Genomic DNA, 17,799 nt, shown 5'->3' with positions numbered 1-17,799 from the left:
AGATTCCACATGTTTATTTTCAAACTGATAATCCTTACCTCTCTTTTTGTAATAATCTTTTCCACAACTTCTAAATTGAAATTGCTAAGATCGTGTATGTCATTATTCCTACATGCTTTTCATATAGCCAAGCTCATCAGCCACCATCCCGTAGTCATTTGTCAAATGCCATTAATGAAACAATCCTATTTGGGAATTTATGTATTATTTTACAAAAACATTGTGTAATGTTTAGCAGTAATTCTAAGCTAAAAGAGCAATGCAGGTTAATAGAATAATCATAAGCTTGCTGTGTGGATAGCCCTTGGTTTGAATTCTAGCTTTGGCATGTTCCACCCATGACACAAAACAAGTTACCTAATATCATTGACACTCAGATTTTTCATCCGTAAAATAGTGGTAATAATATTTATTTCTTATGTTGTTAGGAAGTTTGAAATAATATATTCAAAACACTGAAAACAAATTGTAAGTACTTGAGAAACTGGAGCAGCCATCACTTATTAGTGTCATTATTACAGAATATAATTTCAGATATAAAATTTTAAACTCTATCATATTTTTTCTTCAGTGTTATAGTTCTCGTATCACAATTCTAGTCTTAGGAAAAAAAAAACCCTTACATTGTTTTCTTATACTTAATATAATACTAATTCTGATCAACTATGACAGTCCAACGCTACATAAAGTAATAGTTACTTAAATCCAGTCTGTTTAGTAAAAATAATGTATTTCATATTAAGTATGACCTTCCATAGTCTAAAATACTGATATTAAGATAAAATTTTGGAACTATGGATGTCTTTTCCATAACAGAGTACTTGTAAAATAACAATCACTATATTTTTTATTTTTCACTAAGAAAGTTTGAATATCCCCTATATAACAGCAGACTTCTAAGCTATGGAGGTACACTGATTAAAAGACAACTTCCCCTGTGATCTAGAGCTTTCATCTTAGTTGTGGAAGACAGAAAATTTATTTACAAACCAAGAGAAAATACCAAAGTATGAAAGCTGGTAGAGATCCAAATGTAGTGATTTGATACAGAAAGCCCAGGTGGCTACTTGGATTAAGTGCTGGAGAAAGATTATTTTGGAAGATGACACCAAGATATTATATTGACACCAAGATTCTGAATGACAGGAAGGAATTCAGGGGAAGAGTTCCAGGTGAGAGAACTCTAATGCAAAGCCCTTAAGTTGGGGAGGACTTACAAACTCAGGAATGGAAAGAATGTCATTGGCTAAATGGATGAAAGTGAATGGGTGAGGAAGACAAAGGAGAAGGCTAGAGATGGATCAATAATAGTTTGTAAGTGTATGCAAATTTAGATTTTATTTCGATTACTTTAGAAAGCCTATGAGATGATTTAGAAAAGGAAGTGGCCAGGGAGATCATCCACATATAATACAGATCATGTGGCTTCCACGTAGAAAATGGAGGAGTGTGATTGGCAAGAATAAAAAGAAAATCCTTTCCACCTGTTGCTCCCCCATACCTACTTCCTGGTGCAAATAATCACTTATAAAAGCTTAGTAACTGGGGATCCCTGGGTGGCGCAGCAGTTTAGCACCTGCCTTTGGCACAGGGCATGATCCTGGAGACCTGGGTCAAATCCCACGTCGGGCTCCCGGTGCATGGAGCCTGCTTCTCCCTCTGCCTATGTCTCTGACCCCCTCCCTCTCTCTCTGTGACTATCATAGATCAAAAAAAAAGATTTTAAAAAAGCTTAGTAACCACCATAATCACACAGATATTCACAGACATATATATATATAGGATTGGTTTGTGTTTATGTGTGTTTATAAAAACTATGGATTAAAATATTGTCCTTCCCACTGTGACTTTCTTTAATTGTTCTGTCATTTATTTTTTATTTGTTTTATTGACTTTGTAGATGTATTTACATTTATTATATGCTATTTGAAACATAAAACAATGTGTGTAATATCTGTTAAATTATGAAGCATAATAATAAAATGAATACCTGTGAAAACATTGAACTCAGGAACTGAACATTTTCCATAGATTTTCCCTTCCCTTCCCTGTGCCTGCAACCAAAAAACTTTTGTTCTTCATTTCCTTGACCTATTCTAATAGTTTCTCCATCTCCAAAAAAAGTTTAATATTACTTTTTAAATCCTTTTTTAAAGTGGTATATTATTGTGTATAGTATTCTGTGACTTTTTTCATCCTCATATCATCCTACTTCATTCCATGAACGTTTAAGTGTTGGCTCTGTGCTATATAATGTATACTTTTCCTCTGCCTGCAATATTTTATCTTTTTTTTCCTTTCTCTATTCAATTGTTATTTGATATAGAGTAGTAAGTTGTTAACCTCCTAGATCAGGAACCAGTTGAGTGGATTCAGATGTAGATTTTGTCACTTATTAGGTCTGTGACATTGAACGTGCTAATTAACTTCTGAACCTTAGTTTTCAGATGAATAAGAGTATTTGCTTCAAGGAGTTCTTGTGAAATTTCAGTGAATGAATAAATGAAAGTGCCATAGTGTAAAGCCTAGAATATAGAAAGAATTAATTGAAATATTTAAAGATTTGACATATATAAGATACACATTTTACATATAAAATACATGTTTTATGTATGCATACATATAATATTTATAATATACCAGGTATTATTTCATGGTGTGATAAACCAATAAACAAAAAAGACAAATTTTCTCTTTTTCTAGGGCCTCAAATCTAATGCAGGCATTAGACATATTAGACATTATATTTACATATAAGAAATAAATACATTGTAATTCTAGTTCATGTATAAGGTGATAATGACTACAGAAGAAAATAGCACGGTTAGGTGGGGGAGTAGAAGAACAAGCTAGGTCTCTTTAAGGAGAAAATATTTGAGCAAAAAAATAAAGAGATGGAGTTATTCATACATGTGTCTGGGAGAAGAACGCGTTAGACAGAGGAAACAATTGTACCAAGCCTAAGGCAGAAGCGTGCTTGGCTTGTTAAGGAATGGCAAGAGGACCAGTGTGGCAAGCCCAGGTTGGGGAGACTAACAGAAGATGAGGTCATGGGAGAAGCTCATGTAAATGTCACCTAAAAAGGATCAAAATTCCATCAAATCTGTTCGGGTGTCACTTCTTCAGGTGGTGCTCACGGATTTCCTAGGCAAGGCCATATCTCCTCATTATGTGCCTTAAACTTTTTAAATTATGAGGTATAACAAAATTAACAAAAGGACATAAAATATAGGTGTATGCATGGTGATTTATTTCCCCTCCATGGGTCAAATATTAGAATGTTGGGAGTACCTCAGAAACTCTTTGAACCTTTCTCCACCATTCACCTCTAACGTAACCCCCATCTTAAGTTTTAACAGTGCATTTTCTTTCGCATGTGTTTGATACTTATTCACATGAAATCCTCTAGTACATATTCTCCTCTACTTTCTTTCTTTATTAAGACATCTATGTTGTTTCAGGAGGCTATGTTGCTTTTTTATTGTTATTGTAGTATACTGTTCTATATATCCATCCTACCATTGACAGTCATTTGGGTTCATAGTTTTCAGCTATAATAATTAATGGTTCTATGGAGATTTTTGAGCATCTTATTTATGTCGGTGCTTATTTTTGTGATAATTTGTTGCGTCTATCACTTAACTAATCTAGTAGCATGCAGTAGAGGGTAATTACTATTTGTAATTAATTAATTAATTAATTAAACAGGTGAGAGAGAATTGTTCCCAGTTTCAAGTATTGTTTTGTTTTGTTTTTAAAGATTTTATTTATTTATTCATGAGAGACGCACAGAGAGAGAGAGGCAGAGACACAGGCAGAGAGAGAAGCAGGCTCCATGCAGGGATCCTGACGTGGGACTCAGTCCCAGGACCTCAGGATCACACCCTGGGCTGAAGGCAGGCACTCAACCGCTAAGCCACCCAGGGATCCCCAGTTTCAAGTTGTGAAGTACTTTTCCATAGAAACATTTCTCAAGTGCTCAAGATCTATAATCCTGCACTAGTTTTCTTATTCTTTTTTTTTTAATTAAAAAAAAATTTTAATCTATTTTATTTTGTGTCTTTTAAATAGGATCCGTATCCAATATGGGGCTTAAACTCATGACCCTGAGATCAAGAGTCACGTGTTCTCCCCACTGAGCCAGCCAGGCACCCCTCTAATTCTTTAATCTAAGAGTTTTATTCTGTATGTGTGTGTGGATGTCTCTGCTGCCTATAAAACAATATAGACAATATTTCTGAAGAATTAACATGTCCTAATAGTTATAAAACAAGTTTTCTAATATTTTAAGATTAGGTAAGGAGTTTAAATATATTTGGAGCATGACCCATTTGTGGGCAGGGTTTTGCCACTAACACTACTAGTAATAATAGTTCTTAAAACTATTTCTTCCTTAGAAAAGCTGAAAATATTTTGTTTCCTCTTCACAGGATTGTGAATACTTTTTTGATCCCTAAAATCAATAAAATAGCAGAGTAATAAACCAGAAAAAATCTCCTCCCCTCAAAATGGAAAAATACTACACCACCTTCTTCAATTATCTAACACTTAGAAAACTGAATTTGAGAATGTAAATCATAATGTAAGAATTTTTGGGTTTAGCACCGCCTCCGGCCCTGGGTGTGATCCTGGAGACCCAGGATCGAGTCCCACATTGGGCTCCCTGCATGGAGCCTGCTTCTCTCTCTGCCTCTCCCTTCCTTTCTCTGTCTCTCTCTGTGTCTCTCATGAATAAATAAAATCTTTTTTAAAAAAAAGAATTTTTGATTCTCTATAAAACTACCTACTGTGAAGAAATAAATAAGGGTGAATCGACTTCCTTTATCTCCTTCAAACGAAAGAAAAGTCAAAAATCATCTGTAACCTGTAATATTACACTGGTCTTACAAAATATATGGAAAATGTTAAGTTCAATAGCTTTTTAATAATACTCTGTTCTTTTCTTACCAAACTTTTTCTTCCTTGCAAGTTTCTGAATTCTTAGACTAAATCTTTTGTTAATAAAACTGACAATTTAATACATATTTAAATACCCCATTCCCATAAAAGTTACAATGAAAATAATTTGTTTCACTTTGGAAACTAAAATTATTAAATTCTAACTGTCTAGAGTACATGTCTATATATCCTCAACATGGGTAAATTGGTATAGTACGTTACATTTATTGCTTTTTCATAGTTACAATTATTTTTGGTATAAGCATTTAGGAATACACTTAATGAGAACCAATTATTATGGTGAATTTAGTTTCTGTCCTTGTGCTACTGTACTGCAAGAATGTAAAAGTTATATATTTGCCAGATGCCAGAAACAAAGGTCTCATATAACTATGACAGAAAGAAAAAGAATGATTTGTGTGAAAATTCACTGCCTGGTGAGTTCATTTCCTATTTTCCCTTTCCCCCATCCAGAGCCGAATTCGTAGAATGTGGAATGACACGGTCCGAAAGCAGTCAGAGTCTTCCTTCATTACTGGAGATATAAACAGTTCAGCGTCACTCAACAGAGGTAATTAGAAAGGATTTTTCATATTTATTACTTTTGTGATTACTTTAAGGAGTTCTTAAATGCATTGCTTTTTTTTTTTTTTTTTTTTTTTTTTGCAACTTTGGGACCTTGTTCCATGTGATAGGAATATTGCAAGGATATAAAACCTGCTTGAGTGTAGCAGTGTGTTCCATTATTCATAAACCTCTTTTTTTTTTTCAATCCTGAGTTTTCAGGAAATCTTTTCTGAAAAGAAGTTAGAAAACGAGAACTTTCTTTTCTAGTCATCTGCCACTGTAATAAATTGGTGAGCTGTCAGGCCTCATTGGAAGCAGTGAAAATGGGCAATTATGTGGCTATATAGTCTGCTAAGCATCATAGAGTTGCACATTGTCCCAGGCGTAGAGCAATTTCATAGTCTTTGTGGAAGTAAAAATATACTGTCTAATACATACCTGAGGCACCCTGTATATTTGGGGTAAAAATCACATCTAATCTTAGTATCTACAAACTTATCCAGCATATTTAAAGATCTAGGAGGAGAAAAATAATGTATATATATATATATATATATATATATATATATAAATATATATATAATGATATCTGTGTGTGTATGTGCTTCTGGTAGTCATGGTCCTAGGGCATCATTTCGATTTTTGAAATGAAGTTCCCTTAATCTACTGTTTTATTTGTGGTTGCTCTTTTTAATTCTCTTTCTCCTTCCCTCCCACTTCTTCTCTCCCCCTTTTTTAGTGTATCCTTTAGGAGGGGGGAAGATTAGAATTAAATTGATTGCAGTACAAATGAGTAGATGCTATATTTGTGTAGAGTTAGAGTACACTACAGACATTGCTGGGGGATACTTAGAATATAGTTTTATCTGGAAAGGTGACGTTTGCATGAGCTTATTCCAATCACACTGTCCTAAGAAAGATATTTTTAATGCATATATTCAGTAGTTATTTTTATGATCAGCAATGTTTTTTTTTCCTATCCCCAAACTAGTATTACTTTAGTTTAAAACTGTTCCTGTCAGCTTTTTGTTCCACTAAATGCTACTTAGAAAATTTAACAATCGCAACATATGATTCAGAAAAATAGAGATGCTGGTGCTCTTAATTACTTTTACTCAAGTAATTTGCATCTTATTTACATAAAATAAATTAGGACAGAGTGTCCAAGCTGACTTTGATATAGGGATCCTTGTTACATATAATCTTAATTGACTTTCATATGTTATTTGGGGCAGTGGTATAACAACCATAACCTAGTGATGATATTAAATTTTTTTTAAAGATTTTATTTATTCATAGACACAGAGAGAGAGAGTCAGAGACACAGGCAGAGGGAGAAGCAGGCTCCATGCAGGGAGCCCAATGTGAGACTCCATTCCGGGTCTCCAGGATCACACCCCGGGCCGCAGGCGGGGCCAAACCGCTGCACCACCAGGGCTGCCTGACATTAAATTTTTTATATCAGTTTTGCCTAGGTAGGGACGGTGATTGCAAATATTCCCCCAAATCTGAAGAAAATACATTAAAAAACCTATCATCTTTTATTTTAAATTTTTTATATCAGTTTTGCCTAGATAGGGACGGTGATTGCAAATATTCCCCCAAATCTGAAGAAAATACATTAAAAAACCTATCATCTTTTATTTTACTTCATTATTAGTCTGTTTTTATTTGCTAGATTTTGATTTACATAATATCAGCCAAATATCCTTCTTTTTTTCAAGTTTAGTTTTAATGGTTAGTCTGTGAAAATTTATTTAAAATATAAACATTTTAACTTTTGACATTCTTTCCAAATCATAGAGAAGAAATTACTTACAAATGCCTCCAAAGTTTAGGAACTTATTTGCTTTCATAGTGATAGATTTTGTTTACTGTCCAATCCCACAGATGGAAAATTTACAATACATTCTTAGATAGAAAACCACCCCTATGAACAGGAATTATTATTAGAAGTATCTTGCATCAACTGATCACAACAAATAGAGAACAATTGTTTAAACGAAAAGATGAGATCATGTGATTTATTTGCTAACTGTGGAGATGGTTAAAATAAAATTAGTATTTTTTAAAATATGGAAAATTATTACATTGTCTAGCATTATGATCTAAATTTATATAGTTGTGAGGTGTGTGATTTTACTAAAAATTGCTTTAAATGAACACATTTTTGTGACCTTGATTTTAAGGTCAATCACATATAACGTTGCTGTGCCCTCCTTCTCAAGAGTTTCATCAACTTGGAATATGTGATATATGGATGACCGGGTCAAGTTGAAATATATTTAAAGAAAATAATATTTTATATTGACTGATCATATGTTTAAATCTGGTTTTAAAGTCTTTAGTTTTAAAAGTATTTCTTAAAGTTACTCTTGAAGAAGGGTATAACTTTCTTGTGACATCCAGTAAGTTACTCTAGCGTTGACTTTGCGGGGGGGTTTAAATTGAATTTATGAACTGAGGTGTGTCCAGGCAGTGATCTTTTCCTTCAGGATATGTATTCTTCCTTTCAGTCAGTGACTTTATTGGTGGCAGACATCATAATGATCTTCTTGATTTCCCATATTAATTCCCCTATTCCCCCAAGTCAGAAACTCCTCATCTTATTATTTTTTATCTCAGATATGTGGAGTACTTTACATTTTTATTTCTTCATAGTATATCTCTGAAGATAGTCTTTAACCTCCTTCTTTAATCTTGTCTTATTTCCCAGGGTCCTATCTTCCCTGCATTCAGGCGTGTGTATCATATTTAGGTAGGTGAAATCCAAGATTCACCTTTCCAGATAAACACTTCAGTCACCTCAGCAACATACGTATTCACTTTTGTTTACTCAAAAGAATGTACTCTTTATTATTAAAATAAAAATTCTAGGCACTACATCTTCACATCTTCATATATTCTAACTTGCCATTCATTCTCAATATCTCACAGCTAGCAATTTTTTGTTTATTTAAACCCCACTTTCCTTTCTTTCTAAGTTAGATCTATTACATCTCTTATTTTTGTCTTTAGTTCTGGCCCTTAAAAACTCTAAGAAGTTATCTAAAAATTAGCCCTATTTCTAGTGTATGTTTTCTTTCATATTCATACCACCGCCCAATTCATCAAAAGAATAATTATTTTACAGTACTGTATGTTTTACCATTTATTCCTTCAAACAAAAATTCATCATAATCATCTTTGGGATCCATTTAGAATAAAGTATCTACCATACAGTACAGAACTCTTTCTCAATGGTTTTTATTTTTTCAAACCAACTTTAATATTCTGTTCTTAAATGAACTTGTTACAGCCTATGTAACAGATTTCCTGTCTAGCTTTCCCAGTGTGATAAACTGGATTACTATTGGGATTTTATTCCTTGGAATCATGCAAAACCTTGGAAGATTTACTGATAATTTTTGATTCGTGTAATCATTCTTATATATTCTCTTTGGGATTTTGTTATTTGGTCACCTCATCTCTTTAAAACGCCCCATTACATTTGTCCTTTGAATATATTCATGAAGATGTTTTCCTAATGTTACCTGTACATATGATACTTTTTCCCCCTTCTGACTTGTTTGCTACAATGCTACTCACTCACGTAAATTAGTAAATTAAGAATTCCTTCAGGCCAGTACCCCCAGACTATGATCAAGTTAAATTCCTGGATGTCATTTTCATACACAGTTAGAAGGAGTTTTTCAAGGGCACAAATGTGATAGCTGATTATAGAAAGTTTTAAGGAGGATTAACTCTGATCCAAACTCAAGTTTTTACAAATCCCACAGGAGGGTTTATTTATTTGTTCGTTTAAATATTTACTATTTGCACATAACTTGAAGTCAGCCCTCAATCCCACCTCCCAGCTTCTCCCAGGTGTAATAGAAACCTCACCCAAATTTCTAGTAGCTCTAACTTCCTTAGTGGTACAAACAATTTGTAGCGAAGGTCATCTTTCCCACTCATATCTCCAACCCACAATCTCTGCTAAACCTCATCTTGAACAACTTAGATTAACGATGCCTCTAAAATTGAGCCTGATCCCAAAACAAAGCATTTGCTGAGAAATTTATCTGGTAGTTCAGTTAATGGTTAAATATTTCTATTCTTTTTATAGATCTATATAGAAATTGGAATATTTTCTGACATTGGATTTTGTTAGGCTTTATCTCATCATGAATAATAACATTGCACTTCTCGTTTTCTTTTTTATTTAATTAGCTGAATTGACCCCAGAAATTTCAGTTTAAAATCAAGTTTTGCTAGATAGCTGCTACCAATTCAATGAATGGATTATGAAAAGTGTTCCACCAACCCCCTCCCCAACTATAAGGTTATTACAAAAACGTGACCCGTCTTAGTGGCAAAATTAGCAAAAAGGCTTTTCTTCTTCTGAAATAATACCTTGACTAGCATAGAGGATTTTGATTTCCTCCTATCTCCCATCCTTCATCTCGTCAGAAGTTAATGTGATTTCGAGTTTTATAGATGGAGATCTGACCCGTAAAGCTACATTTATTTAAGCCAAATCTAAGAGTGGTGTGTCTCTTCTGTAGGTATGTCGCACATGCTTATTAAAGTTGATGGATTCTCCGTTCAAGTTTCAGATTTGTGTTAGTCTACACATGCATTCTCAGTAAGTGCATGTAATCTATATAATTATGCCAGCCCATAGCAATCTCTTCATAAATTTTAAGGGTAAATCTTGACTCCCAGTAGCACACCTGCCTACTGAAAGTTGGCTTTACTTGTGAGGAACATTGTTGATACAAAGGGGAAAATCATCATTGAGTAGACTTTGCAAATTGTTGATTTACTCATAGTAGTTTTGAGAATGGAGATTTAACCCAGTAACTTTTGCTAAGTTACTTATATTCTCTGTGACTGTGCAGTAGGGATATAGATATCACCCACTTCACAGGGACCTTGGTGGACTAAGTGAATTTATGAATGTTAATTCTCTACTACAGTGCCTACAAAATAAGTACTCTTATCCTTTTACTCAGAAGTTCACTTATATCTTCTAACAAATGAAAACTGATCCTTGCCAGTGCTTTCAGATAATTAGGTATTAAAATTCATCATTCACTACCGAAGGTTTTCTTTTCTTTTTATTTTCTAGTAATAGGTAGGAGGAATAAAGTGGTTACCTGAATGCCAAGTAAAAGAAATAATAATTTACCTAAAATAATGCCACCCTTGAGGCTAACGAAAAGGAGATAAACTAATAAAACTGAATTGTCTCTTCTGAATTAGAAATTAAATGCACATTATATCTGCCTAGTTGTACTTTCCACTTTTGATTTGTAACCATATTTTAGCATGGAGGAAATAAAGGTATAATATTTCTTCTTCCTACCTTAGATAGTGATATAAGCAAACACTGCCTTCTCTTTACTCCAAGCCCTATCCTGCCCTTCAGAAGCTCAGAGAACACTAGTTCAATTCAGACAGCCCTGCTAAATCACCAGTTATGTAGCCGAGCAGGGATGTGACTCATTCCCATTTTAAACTCATGTCTTCTCAGAGGCTGTATTGTCTTTCCCAGGAGATTGGTCAGCAAGGCAGAAGAAACTTCACAATAAATCACCTGTCACTTCATTAATATTCAGGCTCTTCAACGTATTTTGCTTTTGTGTTTTTAAAGAAAAATGCAAATGAAAAAGTGTAAGTGGTGTTTCATTGCAATTGATGATTTCTATAAATTAAAATTTAAAAGGGTGAAACCCTCAAACATATTCACTGTATCTTATTAATCTCAGTAAATAGAAATCGGCTTTATGCATAACATGTCATATTCCTCAAAAGCCTCTGCCATTTTGAAGGATTATAAAATTGTTTGTAAACATTAACCAGATCCTATAATCTGACATCTGTTTGTGAAATTTGCAAAAACAGTTAAATGATGTGCCTAAGAGTGCTTGCATGGCTAATAAATCGAAGTGGACTTGTATAACAAATTACTTTTTATTATGAACAAGCATTATGATAATATGAATGTAAGTATTTTAAGTATCACACGGCATGGAAAAAAATTTCATTTAAGATTTACCATTACATTTATATGTAGTATTTTTTTACCTTTATATTCTTGACTTGTAAATGAGGCAGCAGTACTCTCTATGTTAATTCCTTTCCTTTTATACATGTCATCAATAAAGACATAATCAGAAAATATACAATAAGATGAGGAAATCTTGTGTTAGGAAAATCAGTTTAATAACACAAAAGCAAAATAGGTACAGATTTTAAAAGTGAAATGCTATGCCAAATAGATAATTAAACAATGCTATTAATGTCTTGATTCCTAACTCAAGGAGTCCAAATAATTTTCAGAATGAATTCTCCATCACAAAATGAAATATATTAAATATTGATTTCTAGGCAATCAGGAGCAAATGTTCTTGCTATAAATTGCTGGCAAGAATTGAAAAATAAAACTTTTAAAATGCTTGCCCAGTGAGTCCTTCTTATGCTTTGCTTTTAACTTTGTCTCTTTGATATGAATCCTTTAAATCATCCAACCTCCCATAGCCAACTGCACAATAGTAAAAATGGTTTGTGCTTTACTCTTATTACTATTATTATTATTATAGCTTTTATAGATCCCTTCACAAGGAGGATTCTCTATGTAGATTCCTTATTGTTATAGTTTATTATCTTACTCTTATATACAGTTAGCAGTATCTCCTACCTACTTATTATAAATCAAACAAGCTGCAGTGAGATATCCGGATAATTTCTAAATATAGCACTATAAAACATTCCCATTTATTTTTGAAATACCATGTTGTTTCATATAAATTCTTGAGGATGTAATTTTTCAAAAAATATCTATTTTTAAGCACTGAATATGCATATTCAACTTCTCTTCAGAAATTGCTGATATTCTTTCTCTAATAGAATACAAAGTGGCTCTTTATAGTTTATGATCACCTTGGGCTTTCTCCTTTAGTGGGTAGAGTTACGATTTTACCTATTGTACATTATTCATTATTCATCCATTATTTTTATATCCATGAAGAAGCTGGGTTTTTCGGTTAGAGTTCCAAGTGAAATGGCTAATAAAGGACAAACTCTAGATTCTAAACAAGATCTTTCTGGCTGCAAAGCCCTACTTATGAGAACAAAAATTTTCACTCTTTTCTCATGATGACAGTTTTTCATGAAGCCAGTGAAGATTAGCATAAAGATATTTTTCTCACTTCACATGGAAATAAGATATTCTTAACACCACAAGTATTAACGTCTCTATTTCTTAATTTCCTTGATGTACTATTCATTTCCTTCTACTTTAATTTGTGCTAGGTATACTTCTTTAGTGTGGATTCATCCTATTCATTTAGGGAATAAAAGCTTTAAAACACTGTGAATATATGGAGAGATGGATTGGCAATGCTTTTCAAAACTATTTTATGTAGAATAGGCTGATTTGCTATAAGTGTCCAATTTTAGGATTTAGGTTGCAAGACTTTTATAATCATGCTTCTTTTCTTTCCTGGAAGGCCTCAAGGTACTTTGTTGGTAGAATTCTTTATCTTTAATTTCTTATGTTTCAGTAAAAGGATGAGTATTTTGGTCAGAGCAAAGATTGTGTTACAAAACCAACTATAATAATTCAGTATAGCACCAACCAAAGGTATAACTTTTCCCAGATATTTGTACTTTTGAATTTGATATTGTCCTCTATCAGGACATGGTAATAATGCCTAGAACAAGTAGAAAATCTGTTTGAGTTAACTTCAAATATTAAACTCACTATTTTTATGTGCTAATTCCAGTTTTAACAAAACCTATGAAATGTCGTATAATTAAAATTTAAAAACAAAGCCTGACTGTACCTCTCATCTGGAAAAATGTTCCTACTGTAATATATACATAAAGGTTGTGAGGAAATAAATGTAGTATACAACATCCAAAGTTAACTAACAAAGTCATTACTCATCCAGGTTATTTTTTTCTAAGAAATAGACTATTAATTTGTATCTACTTCTTTGAAAGTAAATAGAAATTAATTCAATTACATGAAAATTAAATCATAGAAGGGAGATACATGTTAGCAAAAAAGAGACTTCATTAGAAAAAAGATACTTAAATTGTCATTACCAATAATTGTGCAGTAACCAATTCAAATATCTATTTAATTGAATTACGTTGCATAAAAAAGCATGCACTTTATATAGCTCAACCTTATATACTGCATGCCATTTAAAAGTAGGTTTATGTGATAGGTTCTCCTATGATTTTCATAACAGGCTTTCTTCATAATTTATCATTATAACGAATGCAGGAGCTTCAAAGACTAAGACAAGTTACCCATCACATTCATAGAAGGTAATTTACAACCCCAGAAAATCACTGGAGAATTCAGAAGGATATAAAAGGATACACAGTTTGAAGGAAGATAGTTAATCTTGATGTAGAAAAGTAGAAACAATATGTTTCCTGAAACAACTTGAGTCAGAACAGAACTGATTATGATTGTATGATAAAATAGGTCTTCTCTGAATGTTATCAAGAAACTTTATTCATAGATACCTGTTTTAATTTCTTTTTCTCAGACATATTTTTTTAAAACTATCAGTTCCAAGTTTAATATTCAGGTTTTAGCTAGGATAGACCTTCTGCATGTAAGCTATATAATTTGCCAGTATAGGGCAGAGCACTATTCATATTTTCTTCACATTGGCAAAGTATTTCATATATTTAAGTAGTTATTATACTTTCCTTACTTTCCTTTTTTCAAATGTATGTTTTATTAAGTGAAAATACACAAGCAATGTGTGACTTACAAATAAATATAGCTGTGGAATTGACTATATACCATTAAATGATATCAAGAGATAATCCAATATAGAGAAAACAAATTAAGTAGCTCTAGTGCGAATGGCAAAGATAAATATTATTTTGCTAAATACCTTTGATTTACTAAAAAAAATTTAAAAACCTAATTTACTAAGCAAATTTGGCTGGTTATCTGTAGGCTTAGTATTTTTTTGTTTTTAGTATTATGAAATGCACTAAAAAATGTCCAAATGTATTCAACATGTCCCAAGTTTATTAATAGCACACAGAAATATTGCCTTTGGCCAAGGGATGAGTTTTAGAGATGAATATCTGATTAGTATATGTTCATCATGTCTACTGCAGATTAACCACTCTCACTATTGTGCAGCAAAGATTCACCAAGAATTCTGAGTTCTAATTTTGCTGCTGTTGGCTTGAGCAGTCAGAAAACCAAGATCTCTCTCTAGGTAGTTTTGCTTTCAGCTAATTATGTAAAATTATTATACATAATTACAATATGTAATGTAATATATAATATAAAATACCTAAAAATATGTAATACAAAAATAAAACTAGAACTTTTATATATGTGTGTGTGTATATATACACACACAAAAATATATTTTTTTATATTTTAGGTAAAAGGAAGAGTTCTTAAAAACAAAACACAAAGATTATAAATTATAAGAAAAAAGTAAGTCTCTTGCCTTGAAATGTGAACAGTACTCATAACAGTAAGTTATTGGGAGGTGTAAACAACATAAAATGTTATGCCTGTGTTGTATAAAGAATATCTACAAATTAATATATATAGATAAAAGATAAAAACAGGCAATTCACAAAATTGGAAACCCTTATGGCCAGTAAACATGAAATATTACCCATCTCTTGATAATCAGGGAAATGCAAAGTATAACAGTAATATGAGATATCATTGTAAACTCTTATCAGATTGACATAAATGTCAAGCTTACAATACCAAGTTCTGGTGGGAATCTCAGAAATTTACTGCTCATGAAATTGTGAATTGTTACAAATATATTTGACAGAACTTTGGCAATATGTTCTAAGTTGAAATGTGGACAATATATGGCCCAGTAATTTAACCTCTATGTAGTTATTGTAGAAAAACTCATGTGTGTGAGCCAGAAGACATGTATAAAGCCAACCAGTGCAAAATAAGAGGGAATAAGGTAATTTCTAGGGTCCCCATATCTAAAACTCCGAACTTATATTATATTGAGAGATAACACCTCTACATTCAGAATATTTAACTTCATATTGAACTAATAATAACCCATTCGGTACTTTGGAGAAAACATGTCATTGAGATCCATATTAATAGATTCCTAGTGAATGAATTTGCTATTAAAAGAAGCTGAAGTATCTCTGAGCCATTTGAAAGAAATTTAATAGGGCAAGTTGATTAAAATTTAATAGCAAACTTGTTGGCTATTAAAAGTGCACAATGTGATAAATCAAGATGTCAGCTCTTCAATTTATGACTTCAGAAAAAATGATGAAAGGGCTCTTGGCTTTCAGTAAAATATTTCTTCTTTGACACTTTGTAATTTCATTAATTATTTGAATAAAAACAGTACAAAATATAAAATTATGGTTTCTGTGGTTTTAAAAATTATTTTTATTTAATTTTTAGGGATAGCATGCAGATTCTTTTAGTTTTGTTCATTATTATAAACAACTTGGTCTTGATTAAAATGGCTATTCCTTCTATAAAGTAGCCCATTAAACATCGAATTTATTATTTTTGTACTTTCTGTAGATTGCGTGTGAAGTTGATATTGTATTATTACACAGAGAAAGAAAAAAATAGGAAACAAAATACTTAATAGATAATCTGTCTTGAATCAATTCTCCATAGTTCTGGAAGTCTCTTTTAACGATTAACTTTCATTTTTGTTTGTTTATGTTATATAAATTAACACATGAATATGAAGATTAAAAACTGAACATTATAGAAAAGAATATCAGAAGTAATGCACTCCTATAAGACTCCAGATAAAATTTTGTTGAGACATATTTTGGGGAGAGAATGCTAAAAAAATGTTTGAAACAGTCACCGATTTCTGATGTGTTTAAATAAAACTACCAGAGTCAAGTGTGACCTTGAATGAATTATAAATGGTCCAGAGACATGCTGGTAGTAAATTAGACAATGTTAAAATCGTATTCACTTCTAAATTCTGAGTTGAAACTTTTCTCTATTATGTTATACTGCAATTCATCAGATGATAATTATGTCTACAAGATGTATTTAGAGCACTTCTGATTCACTTTTTCCAGTTTTCTTGCTTGTAATATAGTTCACTCACTAAAGAAAAGACTTGTCTTTTCTTCTCTATACCAGTTTTCTTAGCTCTTTGAAAAGGAAATTGAAGTCCCAGGACCCTTTCACAAGAAAGAAATGCAGTCACGTGTAAATGCACACCTGACCTCACAAACAAATATTTTACATAAAATTTTAAGGGCCTCACAACTCAGTAGATACCATTCTCTGATAAAAGATCCCTTGCTTAACACTGAAGTTAGTATTATAAGTCTATGGAAAATGCCATCATTAGTGAAACTATTTTTTCACTTGTATAAAATGAAGTCTTCATTATCAGCCAAAATTAAGTGCTGAAGGCTAAAGCACAGAAGCATCATCCAGTAGTAACTCTGTTTTCTGTAGAACTCTGATTTATATGCATTAGTCAGTATATGTAATGGAAATGACCTCATAAAAGCAAAATATGTCAAATCAAGAGAGAGAACTGTGAGGGAACAGAATGGGAAACAGTGTATATTAAAGAAGAAAGAAAGGCATCCCTGGGTGGCTCAGTGGTTTAGCGCCTGCCTTCAGCCAGGGGTGTGATTCTGTAGTCCCAGGATGTAGTCCCACATTGGGCTCCCTGCATGGAGCCTGCTTCTCCCTCTGCCTCTCTGTGTCTCTCATGAATAAATAAATAAATAAAATCTTAAAAAAAAATAAGGAAAGAAGAAAGAACTATCCAGGTAAAACTATTCCATTGACATAAAACAGAGTATCTACCATCCAATATGCTTATATATAGCAAGAATTTGCAACTTAGTAATGTTAGTATATGACTCTCAAGAATGGTGTATTCATTTGAGTCATTAGAACACCACAGTCGAGCTAGACAACCTTGCTTACCCAATAAGAACAAATAAGAATGAAAGCACATTAAAAAAAAAAAAGTGTGAGGGGCAGAGCAGAGTGACAATTCAAGTTATTTTTAAGAGCTTTTCAGTGTGCTTTTGTTAGCCTCCTGTCAAGAAGAAACATTGTTTGAATTAGGTTTCTGAATGATATAATATGGATTCAAGTGGAATTCAACTGTCACCTTTTCTCAGATCTGTTTTTTGACTTCACAAGTGTCAAAGCCTGACGCTCTACGTTCGATTTTCAGGCCTCAGTTATATGTATCACACAGAACTGGCCTAGACAGTGCTGTCACTCAAAGTGTCCCCATGTCAAAACACCTATTTTATTCT

The 17,799-nt window shown here is 32.6% G+C and overlaps 1 protein-coding gene across 49 annotated transcripts in view; it reads left to right on the top strand.

Moving 5' to 3' along the window:
• The window catches only part of ADGRL3 (adhesion G protein-coupled receptor L3), an 808,546-nt gene that overhangs the window by 775,661 nt on the left and 15,086 nt on the right, over nucleotides 1-17,799 (top strand). For all 49 annotated transcript variants that reach the window (XM_072748899.1, XM_072748903.1, XM_072748906.1 and 46 more), the window contains one exon: nucleotides 5,413-5,509. In XM_072748899.1, the coding sequence (XP_072605000.1) occupies nucleotides 5,413-5,509 (97 nt within the window). The remainder of the gene's footprint in view (nucleotides 1-5,412; nucleotides 5,510-17,799) is intronic.

Source organism: Vulpes vulpes, chromosome 2, assembly GCF_048418805.1.
Source record: "Vulpes vulpes isolate BD-2025 chromosome 2, VulVul3, whole genome shotgun sequence".
Lineage (NCBI taxonomy): Eukaryota > Metazoa > Chordata > Mammalia > Carnivora > Canidae > Vulpes > Vulpes vulpes.
Note: the sequence above shows the minus strand (reverse complement) of the source record. Positions and strands in the feature narration are given on the sequence as shown.